General features: G+C 49.8%; 1 protein-coding gene across 7 annotated transcripts in view; it reads right to left on the bottom strand.

Moving 5' to 3' along the window:
• Positions 1 to 22,775, bottom strand: part of CNTFR (ciliary neurotrophic factor receptor) — a 204,346-nt gene that overhangs the window by 136,502 nt on the left and 45,069 nt on the right. For 3 of the 7 annotated variants that reach the window (XM_063423256.1, XM_063423260.1, XM_063423259.1), the window contains one exon: positions 15,143 to 15,247. The exons of 2 other annotated variants lie outside the window; for them this stretch is intronic. In XM_063423256.1, coding sequence (XP_063279326.1) covers positions 15,143 to 15,247 — 105 coding nt within the window. Of the gene's footprint in view, positions 1 to 15,135; positions 15,248 to 16,719; positions 16,763 to 22,775 lie in introns of all 7 variants that reach the window. 2 more of the 7 variants (XM_063423261.1, XM_063423262.1) reach the window with 2 other exon arrangements.

Genomic DNA, 22,775 nt, shown 5'->3' with positions numbered 1-22,775 from the left:
AAAAAGCCTAAAGTAAAGGGAAGACAACGGAGCCAAGCCATGCCTCAGAGCTGCAACCCAACATTTTCCCAGGTCTCATTAGGGATGATTTATGAAGGCTGACACCACCGTTAACCTCTGACCATGTCCCCACTGCCTGCAGGGCATTTCACAGCCTGCCTGCCTGCTACTGTCCAGCCCAAGTGTGGGGGACGATGGAGATTTTATCTCCACTGTTAATGCGATTAGGTGGTTTGAAGGAGACACACTGGATCATCTACCTGCGGCACCCCAGCCACTCCATTCTCTCCAGGGATGAGCCCTGCACATACTGTGTGCTTGCACACACGTGCAGCACTGCTTGGCACAGGAATCGGACACTAATAACCTGCCATTTGCAACCCCATCTGGTTCTGACATGTCCATTATTCAAAGGCATTTGGCAAAGACCTTGGGCAACTCATTTGCAGAGTCCGGGTCAGTTCACAAGCTCATGAATTCCCAAACTATTTGCTGGCCGTGCTGGTAGCCAAGCTGTGAATAGATTTTTGGCAGATTCGAAAGGAGCCAGTGTTTTCTGAAAACACCTGCCCTCAGAGGCTGCAAAAGCCCAAAGATTTCCATTCCTATTTAAGATGCATATCCAGGCCTCTGTAAAGCTGTAGTAAGATGAAAACCTGACTTGTCTGCCACAATAGAGAATTCTCTGTTTTTATCAGTCTCATGGGAAATCAAGTGACATCAGAATCCCCGAGCCAGGGATGAAAGTCTCACCTCACCTCACCCTTCCGTGTTCCCCAAGGGCTGGAAACCCAGCAAACCAGAAGCATCTCCTGGTCTGGGACCATCCCCACATCCTTAGCCCGGCTCCTCTCATCCCACAAATGATGCAATTGGCTGACTCTCTTTCAAGCCAAGCCCAAAACCCAGCCATGTCCTGGCAGCACAGGCAGCAGTAGCTTTGGGCGTTCCTGGTCCTACAGCTTCTGCATCAGGGTAATACACCAGTAGAGGGTAGACCTGGAAAAAGCACACTTGGCACCTTTATTTCCAGCCAATTCATACCATGCTTTGCTCTCCCTCGACCCACCAGAGCTGCAGACCATTGGGGTTTGCTGCCTCTCATGTGCAAGGATGCAACAAGCTTTTCCTTCCTGCTCTGAGGCTGAGGCTCCGCTCTCCTCCCAGCTGCCTTGCTGGTGCAAATCCTCTCTGCAGTCTGTTTAACCAGTGGGCAACCCTTCCCTGCTGCAAACGGCAGCCCACGAGGCTCCCAGAGACCAGGCGGCATCGCACACCCGCTCGGAGAAGCAGGAGGCACAGGCAGGGGAATACTAGACGTGATTTGCTGGGAGACAGCTCTGTGCTTTTGGCAGGACTCGAGGGCATTTGTTTTGAAGCTGTGTTTACATGCCTTTGATCAGACGTGTTTAACTTTTCTGGTGCGTGACAGCAGCAAAACAAGTTTGAGACAAGGATAATGAAACACATTGTGCGCCTGTACATGTAAACGGCTACAACAAGGCTGCGCACATCAGCAGCTCAAACTGGAGGTGGGGGCGGTGGGGGGTGGGTGCCAAGACAGGGAGATGCATCATGATGATGCCAAACCAACAAGTTGGGAAAAAAAAAAAAAAAAAAAAAAAAAAAAAAAAGGAAGCACTAACCCAGCAACAACATCTCAGCTCTTGGAACTGGCCAAGTAAAGTCTGTGCTGAGCCCCGGTGCAGAAGTAAAACTCCACCTGACATTGCAGGGAGCTCTTCTTGAGCAGATAAACTGTTCCCATCGAGCCTCAGGGTCTGCTCTCAGCAGCACTCCAGGGCACCCCAGGTAGGGGGCAGCCAATGCTTTTTCCAGCCTCTGGGGTTCATCAGCAACTCTCAAAGTCAAGCGCCATCTTTTAAAAAATGCCAGGACATGATCAGAGAGCAAAATGGAAAGGCAGCTTCCAGAGATGCTCCTAGAATAGCTGCTCCCTGAAATGGTAGGGCACACCTGGCACAATTAGCAAGGATGTATCTACATATCTATAGACCAATAATTGGATCATGGAACACCCTGTCATCATTTCAAGCCTCAAAAGGCAATAAAAACTCTCTCCCAGCACCCTAAGGAAAAGCAGAGAGTACTGCCGGCATCCTTTCAGCATTGGAGAGTGCATGGTCATAAACTGGGAAATGTTTCCAGGCATGGCAATGCAAACAGCACCACACTGAACTGCTAATGAAGACCCTGGCATGGGGCAAAGCCTCCACACAGACAGAGGGCTGCTTCTACAAAGCAGTTTGGAGGCAATAATCCTATTTTTGAAATTAAGAGAGACATGGAGCAGTGTGGAGGATTCAGCCCTATGCTAAGAGCAGACCCAAGCATCTTATCCTCAGTATGTTTAATTTAATAGTGCAAAATGCCAGCAGAGAGACTTTATGATACAGTCCCATGCTGACCATGCTTTGAGATGAGAGATGCCACCATCTCTTTGTGCTTAGCACAGCAAATGAGCAGAGCACGTTGGCACAAGAGGCTTCCTAATGGCATACCACCTCACTACACAACCTGTCAAGCCAACGCAGGCTTAAGCAGTGGATCTTAGCTGGCAATAGGGGGGGAAGTGAATACTCAGCTGTGATAAATATTTAACATGCTTTTAGTCCTGAAGAAGTGTAGCACTGAGGCCATCATCCTGTAAGTGAAAACCAAGGCTGATTAATGGGGGAAGGTACTCCCATTTATGGGAGGTTAGGATCAATCCCAATTCTCAGCTATTTGTTGAATCTTTAATGCTCTTTTTCGATAGCAGAGTTCCTTAGTGAAGGGCAGCATCCTAATAAGGCTGCTTTAACAGCAGGGATTTTAAGGGGGTATAAATAAAAGACCTCTGTAAAAAAGAAACAGTGAGGTAAAAAAGGAAGGTTTCATGTGGTCACTGCTGTTGGGTGGCTCGGAAAAAGCAGTTTTCAGTTTGGAGGCTGGATTTACTTCTTTTGGAGTTTTCTGTCATCTCAGAACTGAGCCCAAAGGCAAGCTGTTGCTCTGGGAAGGAGGGAACATCACTGGCAGCTGAACAGTCAGTGTCTGACCTTTGCACATCCTTCATTCCATGCTAGAAAGGTTTCCACCTTCTTCCTCAGCCCTCCTCTCAGACTCACAGTTTCACCATATCATGCTCTAATTCTTCCCTCTCTGAGCAAGGAGCCCCCATACCACTTTCCATCTCACCAGCCAAGATTAATCCCCTGCCTCCATAATTATATCAGCATCAACCACTCCTCTCCTATGCTCTCAAACACTCCACCTTTCTCCAGACTGACTACCCAGGGTGAGCAGGCAGCTTGCATTTACAAGGCATTTGCCAGCTCCCATCATGGACAGTGTCCCTCTTTGTCCCTTTCGTCCATTACATCACCTTTGTGCCCCTCCCTGCTCCCATGCTTGCTTCCCCCAGTAGCTCCCCTTCCGATTCTCTCATCATCCAGTAGGACCAGGCTTGCCTGTTGTAAGCAAAGCTCTCCCTGCACATCTCTGCTCACTAGCCATCTCTCCCTTGTTGGCAAGCAGCATGGAAGCAAGACCACAGACATTAGCCTTGTAATGAAGATGAAGAGCCACACAGCCTTGCTGGCCCTCTCCATCTGCCCTCACCTTTCCGGTTGCATTACGCCTTATGTTGTTTCTTGTCTGAAACTAAACATCAGCTCCTTCCTGGCTGTGCTGTTACTCTCAAACCTCACTCTCAGCCCCGTGCCAGGGATGTTGTGGCATCAAAGGGAGGGGATGAAAAGCGAGCCAGGAAAGAAGACAGAAGAGGCAGTGGGTGAGAGAGTGTATTTACACCAGGGGTGACCAAAGATGCCCAAGCCGAGTGCAGACTCCCAAGCATGACGGGCACTGGTACTTCCCTGGTGAGCCACTCTGGCTCCATCAAAGCATCAGCTGGAACAGATCTGGTTGTCTGAACTGAGAAAGGGTGCTGACTTCTGCCCAGAGTAACAACTGGGATGAGAAGACAATGTCACCTCCAGGCAGAAGCTAAGAACTTTTTTGGGCCCTGAAGGCCTCCCTCCTCCTCCACACTGCAAGTGGACCAACCTTTAAAATCCCTTCTCTCCCCCAGCCCTGCATCTGCTGTGGTGGAACAAAAATGTGATCCCTTCATAAATGACACTGGCCCAAAAGCAGGCAGCATGGCTAGACAATTTTTCTCCAGCGCTTCAAGCTCTGAAAGAGTGAGGGAGAGGGCTGCACCCTCTCACGGCTGTAGACACGCATGCTGCACACACAAGGGATGTGCACATCCCCTTCTACTTCCACCACGGACCACTCCTTGCTAACCATCCTCCAGGATCATTCAGCATCTCTCCCCCCAGTGACCTTCTTCACTGTAATTGTCTTTCCTTATCCACTGTTGTAAACAGGGATTATGAAAAAAGATATGAGATTAAGCCTGTGCTGCAGATTAACCTGCCATTGTCCTCAGTGACAACAGGTGCCAGACATCGGTCCTTGCCCTATGACTGTCCTCAAACATGCTTCCCTGTGTTACCGTAAGATTTTCAGGGAGATAGTATGAGTCATCCTCCTCCACCCAGCCTTAGCAAGCTTTACCAGGCCTTCCTTGTGCTCCTAGCAAAAACCAAGGAAGGGGAAGTATTGTTCTGTGTCCCTGCAAGGTGCCAGGGACAGAAGCTGGGATGCAACCTACTGGCATTACAGGAAAAATTAGTATCAGAGAACCAGCCAGGCCCTCAGGTGGACAGCATTATACCCGATGCCCCCGTGGGGCTCTGCACACCCACCCACTGCCAAGCAGCACAGATTCACCGTGTGGCAATGCCAAGTGGAGGAAGGATGCTCTAATCCCAGGGAAGGCACAACCAAACCTTAGGCTGCTGCCAAACTGCCCAGGTGCTCTGGCTTCTTGCCCTAAACTAGGATACCCTTTGGCTGAGCCACATGCTCGGGAAGACGATGCCTGTGCAAATGTTAGACAGGGCTGCTTTTGTTTACAGGCTGCTGGCAATGGCGCTGCGCACCCCACATCCTCCCCCGGCCAGGAGTGAGCTCCAAGAAAGGAAATTACACAAGCCAGAAGGTTTGATGGAATGAACCCATTGGGCGGCTTGAAGATAGCTATTAATGGAGAGCTTTCTCTAATTGCTTTTGTATAATCTGGGGCTGCTAGGCGGAACTGGGTAATAAATGAAATCCAATTACATTTTCTCTCAGTATTTATTTTATTAAGTAGAATTCATCAGCTGATGAAGGGCCCCTCGAGGTAATGGCTCATGACCTAGTGGAAGGCACTTTTTTTATTATTATTATTTTCCCCAGTTGGGGAAGCAGATAATTCTGTTTCCCAGTAAATGTAGACTTCCCCCCCTGCACCGTGGGAAGCACAACAGGTCCCAGGGCAGGACGGATCCCACACTGTCCTCCTGAGCGGGATCCCTGCTCTGGCTGCTGGAGTCCCAGTGAGCACAACGGGTGATTAAACCCCAGCTTCAGCGTGCCAGCCAGAATGGAGATGGATTGACAGCGCACAGCACGCAGAGGGCTGCAGCAGCAAGCAGTCCCACTGGGAATGCAGCAAGAAGCAATGTCAGTCCACGTCTGCTCCGCAGGTGGCTGGACTCTGGAGCCAGCACTGTTTCCCTAGGATGAGTCTCCTATGCAGGGCTTGTAGTGTGGGCTCAGTTTGGGCTCAGAACCACAACTGACCAGGCTGAGAACACTGTGAACACCAGCAGCCCAGACCCATCACATCCAGCCCCACACTCCACCACATCCATGAAGCCTGGTAAGCTCTGCAACACAGCACCTCAACCACCACTGCTGGTGGTGTGAACCCAGGTACTGGTGCTGTAGAAACAGTTGCTGCCATGAAGGCTGCCCATCAAGGTCACCAAAAGCACCGGTCCCACACAGAGATGCCTAGCCAAGCCTTGTGCCACAGTTAGCATGCTGGCATCAGCAGGTAAAGCATGTCAGGGATTTCTGGTGCTGGCAGCATTGCAGGGCACTCCAGCTACCAAGCAGGGTTTGCTGGAAGCCATAGCACTGCAGGAGAACAGATCCCAAGCCCTGGCACAATGTGTTTTCTGTAGTATGAGAGGCAGCAAAATGCAGTGTGGGTCAGGAGAAGTTCTTCCAAGTGTATCCTTACAAGCTCCAGCCAGCATCCATCCCCCTGGATGGCAAAAGACCCTTCCTCCTCCTCCCTCCACACCAAAAAGCATCAGCGGGGCTGGGGTGTGCCAGTTCGTCATGGGGTCTGGTGCAGCACTGTCGCCCTTTTGCTGGAGCCCACAGCAAGGGTTCGTCCAGCACGAGCAGGCAGGATTCCTCAGGGATCTTGAAATCAGCTGCTGGGCTTTTCACCATCCCTCTTCCCATCCAGTTATTGACTGACGTTCACCCCTGGCTCCCAAACCCAGCGCCGACAGCCGCAGCTCACCGGGCTTCCACTGCCATCTTGTCATACAAACAATTTATCACCCGCCAGTGAGTGCTGTTACAGACGACAGACTCCAGCGTCCATTAATTAACAGGAAATACTGAGAGAGGCATATACACATGCACAAATCTGTCTGAGAGGCTTCCTACAGCATCCACCGCGGATGCACCCACATGCTACCACAGTAAGCACAGGCTCCGGGAGCCACAGCAATGCAGCCAGCAGCAGCCAGGCTCAAAACAAAAGAAAAAAAGCAACATTATGAGGAAGGAAAACAGCTATGGAGGTGATAGAGTAGCATAGTTTTATTCCTGAATAGTAAGAAACTACTCAGCTTAAGGAATCAAAATAAGGGTGGCAATTTGAGAACACGGGAGCAAGCAAGCCACATCCCAGCTGCTGATAGTTTGGGGTGAAGGTGATACCACAGACAACTCCAAAGGGCTTGCACAGTCTTTTGCAGCAGGAGCAGCTTTGCCTAGCTTTGTACGGGGGATGAGGTGTTCTTGGCTGCTGTAACCTGCTTCCAAATCTTCCAAGGTTCTATCAAGGCAGGATAAGCCGTGTCCCCCATCAGGACAGCAAATCCAGCAGCCTTACACATCCCAGACCACAGCTCAGCAGCACTGAACGAATGCCTGCCAGAGCCTGAGCCCTCATGCTGCTGGGCCAACTAAAAATAAATGAGGTGTGGGTTCACAGAGAGTCAGCGTCAGGCTTTAGAAGTGCTGTGTGTCACTGGTTTTGCTGCAGAAGCCAGGAACAGAGGATAAGGGAAAAGGGTTTCAGAGGGCAAGGAAAAAGTGTTTCAGAGGAATCTTCTGAAACTTGTCTGGCTTTTTGATTTGGGAAGAAAACCTAAAACCAGCTGGAAAGGAGATCTAAACATCATGTCAGAATCCAGCTCTTCATCTTTTTCGCAAATGGGCTTTCACTTTCTTCTGTGAGGCTATTTGCCAAGCACAACACAGAAACACAAGCTATTTGCGTTGATCCAAAACTATTTTTCACCAAATAAGCCATTCATCTAAAATCTTTCTGCCCAGCTCTGCTGTGGGAGAAGCTATCTGCTCATGGCAGGCCACGATTTATGCTTAAATGAGCATTTGTGACTTACAGACAGGCTAGATTCATAGTGAAATGCATCATCAATAAATCAGTCAATCACTTCTACCCTCAGCTCAGGACTGAAGTCTGGAGTAACTACTCAGCACTTTGTCAACCTTTACTCCAGCAAAGTCTGGGTAAGAGACCTCAGGATTTAGCCTATTGATTGCTTACTATTGTTTGTGATGCCTTGCATGCTTCAGACATGCTCCCTTCAAGCAAGATTAAATACCTGGCTTATAGCACTGGGATTCAAGGGAAATTATCTTTTACAAGCACTGGAACAGACAAGTCAAACTGTCCTGTGTAATGGTCCATTGTGGTGCAAAGGTGCCCCTGAATCCCCTCTGTGCTGCCAGCAAGGAGGGGCACATGTCGGTGCTGACTTTCCCTGGGGCTGGCATGGTGAGCTCCATGGCTGTAGCACATTTCTGAAAGTTAAATGCAATTTTGGCTGTGGCTCCAGAGCCTTTGAGGCTCTCAGCCCCTCCGGTAGTGTTTTGTTGCAAGAATAATAGAGTGACAGCTCCCCAGCAGCTTTGAGTAGCATCCGCAGCTCAAAGGCACCCTTAATGCTTCTGCCAAACTCCAGCCTCTCAGTTTTTACATTTGTTTGAAGTTAAGCTGATCTAACTTGGATGAGTGGACGCAGACAGAATCGCTCAACCAAAGCCAAAGAATGTCTCGAACACTCCTCTGCCCAAGGGCTGGTGCTTGTCCCCCACACACCATCGAGGATACTGAATGTATTAATTCAGATGGAGATAAGTGACCATCCTGCCCCCCAAAAAGGGCAAGACTGGGGTACTTGCACTCTCCACAACCATAAAGTAAGAAAATACAGCAACTATTTGCACAGCAAAACATCTCTTAATAGTCCTCTGAATGCCACCACCTTCCAGGAACCCCTATTTCTCCCTGCTGACGCCACCCTGAAGACAGGAAAAAAACCCTTCAACAACTAAAACCCTGCCATTTCTACAGAAAAATAAAAAAACCCCAACAAAACAAACCAACAGAAAAACACCAACACCCCTCCCCCTCCCCCCCCAAAAAAGTGGCCTGCAGAAGAGAAGGACCTGGCAATTTAGGGAGAGGGAGGAAAAAAAAGAAAGTTAAAAACAAAGGATTTGCAGAATCACAACCCAGACCACCACCTGGTCTCCCATCCCCATATCATGCCCATGTACCAGAGATAGCATACAGATTCCCATGTTTCAACCATATATCCCACTGTAAAGCAAACTGATTTCTGATGCTTGTCCCGCCTTCTTTTATTTCTGTCAGACCTCCCCCTCTCCTCTGGGTACTTCTCCTGCTGCCATTTGTTCCTGTCCTTTACAGCTCTGCCTGCTGTCACTCGCATAACCTTGCCTGTTTGGTAATTTGTGGCAATAAAATGCCACTGTGGGGAAAAAATACAGCATCGCAGCAGCATATAAATCTTTGATCCATAAATTGTGCTGCTCCCCACCTGCATGCCCCTTCTTTTAGATGTAAAGTGCAAAGATCTGGGGCAAGAGGAAGAAAAAAGAGCCAGTAATATGTGATCTTACTGAAGGGCAGCACTGAGGTGTCCTCATCGGGGGCTATAATGAGTACTGAGGGACTGGTGAGTGCTGTAAGTTGCCCTGGAGACATGGGCCTCAGTCCAGGCTTCCTGGAGCTATCTAGAGCTTAAAAGAGTAATCTTAAAGGGGGAAATAGTACATTAAACAATGCTAAAGAGTGCAGTCAGTGCTGCTGTGTACCTCCTCTTTGAACAACCTCACTAGCGTTGAACACACAGCACTGGGAGACCCATGGCCATGGAAGGGATCCAGGTGTGTGCAGCTGAGCCCCTTGCTCCTCTTCCCACCTAGAAATGGGATCCTGCCCATCTGCATTACAGCTGAACAGCTCCTCCAGTAGATCCCCACCTCCAGCCACTCTCCCTGGGCATTAAGGAGGACTACCAGGAGGTAGGTCTGCACTTTTCCCTTCCATCTGGTGCAGCAGGTGCCCAGTTTACACACGTATGCCCTCCACCAGGCTGACAATAGTTCCCACAACAGAATCAGAGCCAGGATTCAGCGGGGTAGCTCCCACCCCAGGCAAGTGCATCTCATGTTTGTGGCTCCATGGATTCTGGCTCCACTGTGCAGAGTACCAGGCATCTACCACCAAGGTTCTCCAGGAGCCACGAGACACATAGCATCCATGACACCTTCTGAAATGGCTTTAGAGGAGTTCAGCCCTTCTTGTTGATGGTTATTTCTTTGAACTGGAATACCCAGCTCGCCTCCATCAGACCTCTCATCTACTGAATTACCAGCTTGGTCGCACTGTAGATCAGCATCTTGGGCCAGCTGTAAAATGTCACCTCCAGCACTGCCGCAGCCACTCTCCCAACCATGGCTCCTGTGCCAGACCCAGCAGAGTGCCCCATTCCTTCTCCCCTGATTCTTGGCACATTGGCATGTCATCCACCATCACACGGAACAGCAGGAAGACTTGTATTAAAGCCTTCTCCTGAAACTGACATCTTTCTTGACAACTATGGCTCACCTGAGCAGCTAAGCAACACTCCCTGAATATAAACAAGCAGGAGGGAAAGTGCATTCACTAGACAGATAGTTTGGGGAAGTGTCATCACCCACTGAAAGCCCGTATGTGGTTTTGTAAGAAAGGTATTTGCTTCCTGTCTTGCCCACTCATCAGAGGAATATCCGAGCAGAGCTGAGCAGCACCCTGGAGACAGACTAAAACCAAACGGTGCCCGGAGGGCTCTGCAGCAGCCGTGCAGGCAAACACATTATGGACACCCTGGGGAAGAGAAATCTCCTTTCTCCCAGCCTTGGGAATGGCAAGCAGCCAGGATCCATCATGAGCCTACCCTGCACCTGATCAAGACGATGTGTTAAATAAATGAAAGAAGTCAGATCTTGGTCCCCAAACCTGCCCATATATGACAACTTCCCTTCTGGAGCCATAGTTCACTGAGGGCTAAAGAAGAGCAGTTATTGTGAAATTCTCCAGCTCACTGCTGTGGTCTGGTGCTGGGCTTGGGTATAGGAACACCGACTCTGTGCCAGCATGGTCCTGCCAGCTGTCTGCCCAGGCAGCAAAGCATCAACAGCAGGCTGGGCTATGGGAGCAGAGGCACAGCCAGTACACCACACAGCACTTGAACCACATTGCCCACAGTCTTGGGAGCCCCAAGAGGAGTCCCAGTGTTAATTAACAAAAGGAAATTCAGCCAGGGGCACTGAAATATCCAGGGAAGCTGTTGAGGACACTGAGCCAGCCCTTCACAGCAACCCACAGCAAGAAGGTAAGTGACAGTGGGCATATCTGAAACAAAAGGTTCCCACTGGATACTAGGAGATGATTTTCCTTCTTCTATCTAGAGTCAGAACCAAGAGAAAACTAGCACAGCACCTTTAACAGTAACACTCAAGATAAGGCAGAATGAAGTCTTTGCTCTTCTCCCATTCCCAAATTCATGATTATTGTGACATATGGAAGGAAATGAAGGACAAGTCTGTCAAATGAGCACCAGCACTTCTCCACATCAGCAGCAGAATCTAGATTAGCTAACCCATTTCGCCTCACCCTTTCCACCAGCTCCTCAAAAATCACTCATGTAACATGTACATGCACTGCAAGACTGGAGACAACTTGGCCTGGGGAACCACTCCAAATACATAGCCTGCATGAGTGGTCCTGATTCAAGTATCCTTGATAGCTTTTGGTAAAGAAGGAAAATTCGTGAGATACAACATGTCAGTGGCTACACCTTGGTGCTTGGGAAGTTTAGGGTGAACAGTAGGAAAAATCTCTTTGCTGGGAGGGTGGCACAGCTGACAGCCAGGTATCCTAGGAGATGGAGGATGCCCATGCTTAAGCCATGAACCCTCAGCTCAACAGCCACACTGCTCTGATGTAACATCCATGGCAGCTCTGCTCTGGAGCTCCAAGGGCTCTCTAGATCTATGCAGATGCAAGAACAAGATGAGGGATTGTTGACCTTATCTTAGTCACCAACTCCAAGAAAAGACCTCTCAGCCACTTCATTCTTACTATCTAAACATCAGGTCCCTTCTTGAAAGAAGGACAAAGACCACCTAGAAGCTGTACTGCTTGGAACTGCATCTGGAAGGGACACACCTCGGCCACCTTCGGATCCAAACACCACTAAGCACTCAAAAACTGCATAATCAAGTGACAGCAGCAGAGCTTTGGCAAGAGATCTGTCCATCTATAAATAGAGCTTAACTGTGTGTCCTTATCACAGGGCTTTGATGTGTTTGGGAAGAATATTTTCTTCCCCTTCGCCACCAAGTCCAAGGCAGCACAGATAATGGGCTTGAATCGATCCAGCTCAAGTATTGCTAAACTTCCTACCACTGTGGCAGCATGCCAGCCTCAAATAGGACAACAGAACATGTGTCTGTTCAGAGCCAACCACAAGGAGCAGGCAGAAAATTGCCTTAGGCTTAAAAAAATAGTAAAAAAGGTGCTTTTTGCAGATTTGTGGATCAATCTACAATGTATTCTAGAGGTTTAAGAAAGTCAATATAAACAAGATATATCATAGCTGCACAAGAAGCTGAGAAGTTGTATTTCTATTTATGCTGCTACTGGCACTCCAACTGCTGGCTCACTGTCCTGATGCGGTCCCACAACCCTGCTTCTCCAGCAGGGAAGTTGGGAGGAGGGCCTGCCTCCACTGCTCAAGTTCACCCCATTGGTTTTGCCAGGACAGCTCAGCCCTGGGGCTGGCTGGGGTCTGATATATCTGAGGTGTGTAACCAGTGCACCTTGTGCTCTGTTTGCAGCAGGAGGGCTGCACACAGGGACCTGGGGCAGTGGCCAGGCTGACCTCCCACAAAGGGCAGCTTGTCTTCTTAGGCCTCTGTCTGCACAGGCTCAGCACACAAATTGGCTCAGCTCTCTGGGGATTCTCCACGCAGTGCTGAGACAATCCCCTGGGATTGGTTTCTCAAGCTGGTGCTGCTGCAGAACTGCAGTAGCCTGGCCTCTACAAACTCATCCCCAGGGAAGTGACAAGTTGGTGCCCTCTCACAGACATGTCTGCCACATGCCCGCCATTCCTCTTGCACCATCATGGCACAACTTGGGAGAGGCCTTGCAGATCACTTTGCCACCCCTCTGCTCCCCTCAGCTCCACTGCAGGGCATTACAAAGCATATTCAGAATTTTTCTCTCCCTTTTCTGTAATAGTGAGTCATGTAAGATGCCTTATCAAACCAGACCTAAATCATGTCTGCCTCTCCCCAGATCCTGTGTAATATGTCAGGCATTAACATGCAATTATCCTGCATTTACAAATCCATGAGAGGTTTCTGTCCTCTCATGAGCAGGAGTGTTCATATCCCTGCAGGAGCCTGTCCTAATGAGCCACCAGGAAGTGGAAGTTCCCATTGGAACTGACCACATCCATTTCCCAGCCTCCATGAGGCACAAAACCCCATTTCCTGTCTTCCACCCTTTGCCTCAGAGGGTGAAGAATAAAGTGTGCATCTGGATGGGAAAGAGTTGGCTGTACACCCTTGGTCTACAGGAAGAAGGCCCTGGGCTGTGGGATGCCCACCTCGAGGCATCCTTCTGCCCTGGGAGCCCATCCAGGCATGGGAAACAGGTCAGCCTGCAACACAGGAAGCAGACACCAGCTTTCTACCCTTCCTACACAGCTAAAAGTTGTGCAAATGCCTGCCACACATCCCACCTAATCCTTTGGGAGCAAACCCGGGAGAGGAAGCCAGTGATGCCGGGCAGGGATCAGCAGCTGACGCATCAATGCTGGCAGGAGTACCAGCCTGCTGATGCTTCTCCAGCTGCCTTCCCATCTCTCTGCCAGGCTCAAGCTCCTCCAGTAGCACATCATCTGGGCTGGGCTCTTACTCCTTTGCTGCCACGCACAAGCAGGCATCAGGGGACATTATCATTCCACAAATCCAAGGAAGAAACAAGCAGCATTAACTGGTAGCACATGTATGGAGACCCCTCAAAATCTTTTTTCCCTTGCTCCCATCTGGTCTGCTCTGGGCCACTAAATCCAATTCAGCGGCCCTGAGAGCTTGTACCAAAGCTGCGACACATTTGTCAGATCCCTGACTAGACCCACGGCTAATTTTACAACGCTAATTTATCTCACCATATTATATTGCTTTCATTTCATCCCCCCAGGATCCCATTACTGCCAGTGTACCTTGTAGCCAGCATGTAACAGTAATTGGTATTATTAGCGACGTACCCAGCTCGAGCTGCTCTATTTGCAGAGCTGCGAGGAGTCCCGTGGGTGGGCTGATCCGCCTCGGGGATGGGGAGGGAAGGAGTCCTTGCTCCATGCCGCTCCAGGGATGCCACCAAGGAGCAACACCAAGGGCAGGGTTTTGCTGCTGTAGAGCATCTCTGCGTGCCCAGGCCCCAGCCCACTCCCCACTGTGGCTCCATCAGGTGTTGCCGGGTTCCTTAACCTTGACCTTTTAACTCCAGGGCAAGCAATCAAGCGTGCACACAGGGAGCATTTCCGTCCTTGCTTGTGGCTCAAAGGATAAAGGATTCTGTGTATCCAGGGTTAAAGGGACTGCAAAACAACTCTGGGAAGCATGATGTAGGGGTAGAGAGCAGGGAAGCTGCACAGGGAAAATTCATCATTCATTCTATTTTGGTCAACAGATTCTCCTCTTTGGTGTAAGATATTGTTTTCTAGGATCAACATAATTAAAGCCATACAGTTTTAACTAAGTAAGAGGTTGCACTAGTCAAACAGTGACAATTCCCACTTAAGATGTCCTTGTCTGTCATTTAGAGACTTGGTAAATTTTAATTCATAGTTTTCCTTTCTCAGGCACAGCACCAGGCATCCCCAGCACGGCTCTGCAAGGTCTGCATCCCCAAGGGGGGCAGCTCCATCTCCAGCCTCCTTCCCTGCTCCACCATGGCTCAAAGAACATGATCCCAAACCCCTCCTCAAGCAGCAGTGTGTTACCACAGCCCCACACTGAGCACACATGCGACAGGCCTCAGATGTGGGGCAACCACTCTTGCCCATGGCTGGTGGTGGTCTCCTAAGGGGATGCATTCCTTTTCAAGCAAAGCCCATGCACCTGATCCCTGACACTGCAGCCTGCCATGGCAGGAAAGCAAAAAAAAGTCAACCCAGCAGACATGAGATCTCCAAATTGTGCTTGTCTTCAAGAGGTGGTACCTCACCTTCCACCACAAAGCTGGGCTGGGTGACACTTACCTGCTCCAGAGTGGTTCAGCCACAACATAGGACCTCTGCGACTGTGGTTGTACTGTGAGCTGCCCAAAGGGCTTTCAAGTGATACAGCTCTTTATGGAGTTGTCCATGGACAGACCATAACATAGGCATTTTCCTGGCTGTTCATCTGTACTTGCCCCTCCACATCCTAAATAACCACTCTCAGCATCTGCCCTCTTTGCACAGCAGCTAAAAAGCCAGGAGCAGTGTTTTGTCACAGTTTAATAAGACCACCCTCCTCACCAGAAGACACATGTCCCACACTCCCACGAAGCACACCAGCTCAGGACAAGCTGGGTGAGCAAGGTTTTTAACCCACCTCTTACCTCTCCACCAGTCCAGAGTCCTTGGGGCGTCCCCAATTTCTCATAAACGCCTGGGGGATTCTTCTGGCCACTTGTCCAACCCTCACTGCTCAGATCTGGGATTTTCTTCAAAAAAACAGAAGCGGCAACACGTCAGGTTACCAGGTGAAGCTCTGCCATTGGTTCAGGTTTTGCAAACAGCCAAGGCAGTGGGGGGGCATCTGTTTCCCAGCCCTGACAGCTGGGGGTAACTGGTGCAAACACGAACCTAGTTAGAATGAGAGCCCTCCCACAAGAGCGTCACAGTCCAGCCCCAAAGCGCGTATTTGCCTAATTATTTCGATTCAGAGACGTGAAATGGGAGAGGGGAAAAAAGACCCCTGCAGCTTGGGGCATCTCTGATCCTCTTCAAAGACAGACAGCAATGCTCCCCAGACAGAACAGCAGAGCAGCACCACACTGTCAGCCCAGCACCAAGGCATTCACCCTGAGGTCTTGTGCTGCCTGAGCCCTAATCCTGAAAAGCCTCCCACACGTGTTCAACGGTGCAGGGAAAGGCCAGTCTGACTGAGCCCAGGAGTGTGAAGAGGGAAGCATGCCTGTACAGCTTTGCAGCACAGACACCAAAGACTGGAAACAGGAGGAGAACTTTCTGTGCTACGTCTGACACGCTGCCTGGTGAGATGGAGTCAGAGGCATTACTGTAACCAGTGGTGCCCTCCCTTACTGCAGGAAATACGCTTTTTGTGTTAGACAAACAAATTATCAGTCCAGATCTGTGCTCATTATCCAGCTCTTGTGGCTGAGGTTATGTTGCTCCCCTCACTTCTTTTTAAATGCTTTGAAGAGAAAAAAAAAATTCTTACAGCTCTGTATTTTTAAAAATGAAAAATAATAGCCAAAACCCACTGGCAAGAGGAAAGTCTGGGACTCATTCTCCTGCAGAGATTCTTTCCCAAGGGTGACAAGTGACTCCACGCCTGGAACACCACAAGCTTTAATTAGCACCCAACCCTCAGCTGATGAGCTTTGCCAGAGTTCCTCCCAGGACCTCATGCAAAGCCTGGACAAGCCAATGGGTGGATGCTGCAGAAACCCAAGCTACAATCCCCCCATCTACCTCCTGTCTGCCTACAAAACCTAAATAAATAAATGTCCACCCCCTGAAACTACACTGGGTGCCTGATGGCAAAACCCTCATTTGCAAAGTGCTTGGAAATAATTACAAAATTTTCCCTGAGTTTACAAGGATGGAAGCAGACTGTTTGTCATGCCGGCAGCCACAGTGAGCCGCAATTTATCACACTTGTCAGGTGTCAGCCACCAAGAAATTTAACTCCAGCTGCCCCAAGCCCAGCACCCACAGTGTCCCATCACTCAAAAGTGGCTCTGCCAAGCACCCCACAGCTGAGAAGTGACTGGCAAGGAGGGGAGAGGGCTGCTCCCCACCAAGCCTCCTCTCACTCTACAATGCCAATGTAACCCCTTGGTTATTTTTTGGAAATGTTTTTGGTTGTGGGTGTTGGGTTTTTTCCCTACCCACAGATGAAGTGAAACAGAAAAAGCTACAGGAAGAGAGGATGCTCATTTATCATTACCTGCTGAGAACTTCCTGAGCTCTAATTCCAGCTTGGCAGGGACCTGAGAAGAGAGACTAGGCTTAGCACTGAGTACCCTCAGGAAAGGAGTGCATTCTTGTGGGTACAAAGTGCAAAATCCCAGAGCCTTTTCTGAGAGACATCTCTGAAACCTGTGGAAAGGACTGACATTCCCTGCTACCTTCGTGCCTTGTTCAGAGCCAGATGAGCCAGCCCTGCCACAGGTTCAACATGCCCAGTTTTCCACATGGAAGTCAAAGCATGACTTGCTTTTTAGGAGCTTCAAATTTAGGTCAAACTGGGTTTTGGAGGAACTGAGCATGTCTAAAACAGGTCACCAGCTGAAGGACCTGATTTGGAGCATGAGTTACTGCTCAGCCAGAGGGAAGATCTGTGAGCTGTGCTTCCCCATAATCAAGGAACAGCCTTGATCACAGCTCAGGTGGGCTCACGCAAGGAACAAATGTCATCAGCCACAGAGCAGGGACAAGTCCTGGGTCAGGTCCCTGCAGGACGGCTTGCATCACTGCTGAGCTTACCCTGCATCACCATGACCTGAGGTCTCAGCAATTCCATCCTGACAGCACTTCATCAACCTGACACCTGTTTTATAGGGCCTGTCTGGGCTGCCCCACAGAAATACTCCTGTTTTGGCCATTTCTGTGGCAACAAGCTGATTTATGAGAAACCTGCTTGCAAAAGCACTAACTTTTTAAACAGGTCCTTGCAAAACACTGGAGGAAGCCCAGCTGTCATGGCATGCTGCATGTCCCACATGATGCATCTTCATGGCACAACAAAGGCTAATGGATAACTGAACCACGTGCTTAATTAAAAAAAAAAATCCACCCACAGCATTTGCCAAAAATCTTTCTCCAACACAAGCTGGGGCCACGCTGATCAGGGATCCATGAATTTTACCTGCACCAACAGCAGGGGCCCAATGCTTCCCAGCAGCGAGGCATCGGGCACACGAGCTGGGGGCAGCCGTTTTGCCGTGCTGTGTGCTTGAGGCAGAGCAGCTCCTGCTCGGGAAGCTCCCCGCACAGGCTGTGGGTGAGGCACGCACGCAGCTGCGTCGTTCACAGCCTCAGACTTGGCGCTGGGAAGGTGGATTTTTGTGGCATCAGCAACAAGCAGAACCCTGATGCCTGGCTCAAAACCTTCCCCAAAACTGTCAGGCCCAGTCTCACAGCACAAAGATACTGGAATTTCTTCAGCTCAACTGAAAGAATTTTTCTGCCTTTTTTTTTTTTTATTTTATTTTTAACTGTGGATAAACGAATGCCTTTTCTCCCCCCAACCCTGTTCTGAGAGCAGCTTAAAACTCTCTTTGCTAAAATTTTCCAAAAAAATTCAGCCGGAGGCAGAGACATGTGAAGTTTCAGTCCAAATGGTTAAAGGCTGGCGTAGTTTCAAGCAACTGAAGACAGGGGCTTATAATCAGAAGTGTCAGGCAGCCTTAATTATATTATTTCCTGAAGGAAATAGTTTTCCCTGCCGAAGTCCAGGAGTTATTAAAAAAAGTTGACCTCACTGGAACCAATCAAGATGGAGACAAGAAGCCTGTGATGGATTCTTAAGGCAGGCATGTTCATGCATCTCTATTTTCAGGGGTCCAGGATTTTAGGACAGGTGTTTCCAGACAAGTCTGGCTTTGCAATAGCTGAGAGCCAGGACCCAGGATGCAGAGGCCCCTCCTATCCATCCTCATGGAGTGCCCTGGGCAGGGGCATGTAGGAGCCCTATGCACTCGGGGAGGGTGCTTGCCTGTGCCCAGATCGATCGCCTCGCCAAGGCGAGCGAGGAAAAACAGCCGGATGCTCTGCAGCTGTCAGGAGCACACAGGCTTTTTGTCCATGTCTTCCTCTGTGCCCATAAATAAAAGTGACAGCAACTTTATTTAGGACTTCTTCCAGTTAAGAGGGGATGGAAGAAAAGTGAAAAATTAAATTGTAGCTCAACAGAGGAAGAAGGGGAAAGTCCTGCAGGCACAGCTCAGGCTGTGCCACTGCTGCAGCAGCCTGGGGTGCTGGCAGCCCTCACTCTCCAAAATCACCACCTCCTCTTCCCCATCAGTGCCCCCTCTCCCCTGCCCTCCCAGGCATGGAAATCCCAATCCCAATCCCAATCCAATACCAGTCCCAGTCCCAATCCCATATTGCAGCCTCTGCCTGCTGCTGCCCATCCATTCCCCAGTGCAAGCTGAGAGGTTCAAGCATCTCAAGTGAGTCGAGGTGGAATAACCATGTCTCCTTATATCCTAAAAGAGACTGAAACAACCCCCAAATAACCCAGAGGGAAAGCCACCTCTTCCCTGCACATATACAAAGGTTGTACTTGTAGCACCAACAGCTGCCCTAAAAGGCAGCTCGCTCCTGTGCAGCTCACCAGCATGACTGAGCAGGGGGTGCAGCATCTCCATCAGCATCCACAGAAAGTCCTGTCTGTTTGGCTGTAACCTCTAAGGAGTATTTTGCAACTAAGGAAAGACCCACTTTCTATAAAGTGCATGAGAAGAGACTCAAAGAGCAGAAGAGGAGGGAAGGCTGCTCTGCAAGAGGGCTAAGCAGCCTGCAAATCCAGCCCCGGTAATGCCCCAGCATGAGGGAGCACAGCCAGGGTTTCAGCATCCCAATCTGGTCTCCTCCAGCTCCCTGCAGCATCTCCCAGCAGCACAGCACCTCGTGTCTCACAACGAGTGTGCTGTGTTTGCAGCACACTGATAACACAAGCTTTGTTTCAACCTTCATCTTCCTTGCACTAGTGCTGAGCCAGAGTTATGCCACAAAACAAAATCCAGTTCCCACAGGGAGTGTATGATTGTGCCAGTTCCCAGATGCTTAGGGGCTTGACTACAGTTCGTCTGGAGTTGTGCCATGCACTTGCACACAAACACAAAAACTCAGGGCAGGTGTGTTGGAAAAGAACCCCCTCCCATCCCAAGGGATGAGCACACCCTACGCAGAAAGGTTTAGGGTGGAAGTTGTGTGCAGGTCCCAAGGGAGAGAGGCTGCCAGTGACCTCATGGGTTTCTTCCCCTGCTGCCCTCTCTGCTGCCATGAGTCAGAGATTAATGACAGGCCATTTGTCAGCACTGGTGGCATCATTGCCAATCTCATTTGTGAGCAGACATCTGACCTTGCTTGCCTCCCCGAGACCCGTGTTACCGCATGGCTCCAGCAGCCTCCTGACAGCTCCCAGGGGAAGCAACACAAGGCAGGGAACTGGGCTGTGACAGCTTGATACTGAGTCAGGATGCACAGACAGCTCAGGATGAGCACTGAGTGTTTGTCAGCTTGTCCCACTGCCCTACCCTCCTCCCAGCTGGCACCTAAGAAAGGGCCTCTCTTGCCAAGCTCTGGGCTAGGTTATGAAGAAGGGAGATCTGCGCCTGAAGAGGAGGGCATAGACAAAGCAAGCCTTGCCTGAAACTCTGGAAGGAAGGGGAAAGAGGGTGTGGGGGACACATGATCTTTTTCCCAAGCCTGCAGTATCTGTGTCTCTGCCCACACTACCCAGCCAGCTGAAGGGATCAGTGTGCAGTTCCAGCTGTGGCATCCACAGCCATGACCCAGACTGAATCTTAACCCAGATCTCACTCAATGAGGAGACCAGGCAAAATCCAGACATAGGTCTACTCTGCATTTCTGAGCAGGGCTTGTACCCATGTCCTGAGGTGTGACTGACCTATGCCATGGGGTCCAGCACTCCTCTGTCCCAAACCAGACCATGTTTGTCACTGTACAAGTCCACTATGTGACTCACTGGGTCACCACACACAGTTCTGGTCCTCACAGAAAGGAAGTAGTGAGACAAGAGGCTCAGGGGAAGAGGAGCAAAGCATCTTCTGCATCAGGGCATTCCAAGAACACCAAGGCTTTTCAGCCTGGGAAGAAGGAGGAGGCAGGGCTTACTTGGATACAGGACCTTGGGCTAGACACACTGTGTTGGCCAAACCATGATGTCCACACTGCTCCCTATTAAACAACAGAAAAAAAATTATTTCCAGAGGAGCAGAGAAAATTCGATTACAGGTCTCCTGACAAGTGCTGGTCCTGATGCAAGCTCTGCCTCCACACAACCCTCAGCCTCAGACAGCCAGATGCGTCCCCACCAGGAGGGATAAGACAACCACCAACACAGCTCTTCTTCTATGCCAAGTCAAGCCAGTCCCAGCTCTCATGCTTCTCAGAAGGAGAATAAATTAAAATGATGTGGGACTGGGAAAAGACCCACTTGGTTAAGATGAAGAAATCAGTGCCATTAAATGTTATTAGAATAATATGCCGAGAAAGCTTCATAAAAGGAGATACCATATGATTGAATGTTCCCAGCCCCTCATTTTACACAGACCCAAAACACCAGCCCGGAGCCTCTTTTAACAGCCAACTCTCACAACAATCAGGTTTTAGCTTTTGTTTTGTTATGTGTTATTTTGGTTTGTTTTTTCCTGAGGAGCTTTTGTGTCTGCAATTGAAACTGCAATTCCTTTAGTTCCTGGGACAGGGCAGAAAATAAAAATCATTTTTCATTAAGCTGAAGCAAATGGCATTTTTGCTTGTCAAAAATATTTGACACAACTCCGACAGACTCAACCAGACATATAAATAAAAGATTTTAATCCTTCTTCTTCAGAGCCTAAGAAAAACCTGCTGTCAGTCCAGTGCTCGTACAAGCCCTCTCGTACAGGTCACACTCCCTGGGGGTTGCCAGCACCCTCCTGGCACTGATGCTGGGACAGAGGGCAGGTGGCAGCCACACCAGCCTTTTCACACAAGTAAAACCCCACCAGCCCATGTTACCGCTCTGCAGGCTGCTCTCTCGGGGACTGGATCAGCCTCCCCTGGCTCAAGCAGCACACAGCCGGCTCCAGCAGCAGGGAGGGGAGCAGCATCGATCCCTTCCCTCCCCTGCCACCATCCGTATCCGACAGCAGCATCGACCGAGCAGCACTGGATGCTGTATTTCCTCGGCCACCTGGGCTGTGCACCAGCCACCACCGAGCCTCCTTCCCCATCCGTCGTGTCAGCGAGGAGGCCACAGACGCCGTGACAAGACACAGAGCAGTGTCAGAGCCCATTTCAAAGTCCTTCTATCCAATTCAAGCCAGAGAGGCTTATATGTATGGATTTATACTCTTTGCCCCAATATTTAGCTACTGAGCTGACCAATCTGTCTGCAAGAAAAACCAAGGTGGCTCAGAGGCTGAGCAATCTTCATCATTCATCATTTAGATTAGCTATTGTCTTAATCCTCTTTAAGCTACTATATAATACATAAAGGAATGGATGTCCTATATGCTCAGGATATGCAGAAAAAACCCAGGCTGAAGCTCAGAAATTGGACAGAAGTGTGAATGACAAATCCTACCGAGCCACAGAAGGAAAAGGAAACTTGTTGCAACCCCTGACAGATGGTTTAACAACTTCTTGCTCTCTCCACCCCAGCAGCCTTTAATTATTTCCTAGACAGCTTCCCAATTACTTCCCAGGCAGCTTCCTAAAGCTCTTCTGCCCTCTCCCTTCATTACAACCCCATGTGAGCTGTGGGCCCCAACCTGCAGCAGCCCATGCCATGTGGTACTGCTGCTGTCCCGAGGATGTGCAGCCCTGTGCCCCAGGAGCTGAGACATCCCACTCCAGCATCAGCCGTGGCTGTGCTGCTCTCAGAAAGGCAGTGCCTCTCCCCAGCCCAGCGCCATGCTTTGAACCATGCTTGGCAAACAGGCAGGCTCAGGTCAAGGATTAAAGCCTTGCTTGGCTATCCAGGATCATGCCCCGCACTGCTCCAGCACCTGGCTGGAGAATCAACAAAACCAGGTTTTTGTATGGTAATGGCAAAGAGCTCAGGGGCAGAGGGGGGGACTGCAACAAGGCAGTGGCAAACACGGCTGTAGTTCACTGCCTGCCGGAGCTGAGGGAACTAATAAACAGACAGATGAGCTAAATTGTCTTCTGAACCTCTGTATCAGTATTCACATTACAGAGCCTGCTTCCAGCAATTCCAGAGTATTAATAATAAATGCTACATAATTACAGCAGACTTGCTTTGTC

Source organism: Prinia subflava, chromosome Z (genome assembly GCF_021018805.1).
Source record: "Prinia subflava isolate CZ2003 ecotype Zambia chromosome Z, Cam_Psub_1.2, whole genome shotgun sequence".
Lineage (NCBI taxonomy): Eukaryota > Metazoa > Chordata > Aves > Passeriformes > Cisticolidae > Prinia > Prinia subflava.
The sequence above is the reverse complement of the archived record's forward strand: the minus strand, read 5'-3'. Positions and strand labels throughout refer to the sequence as shown.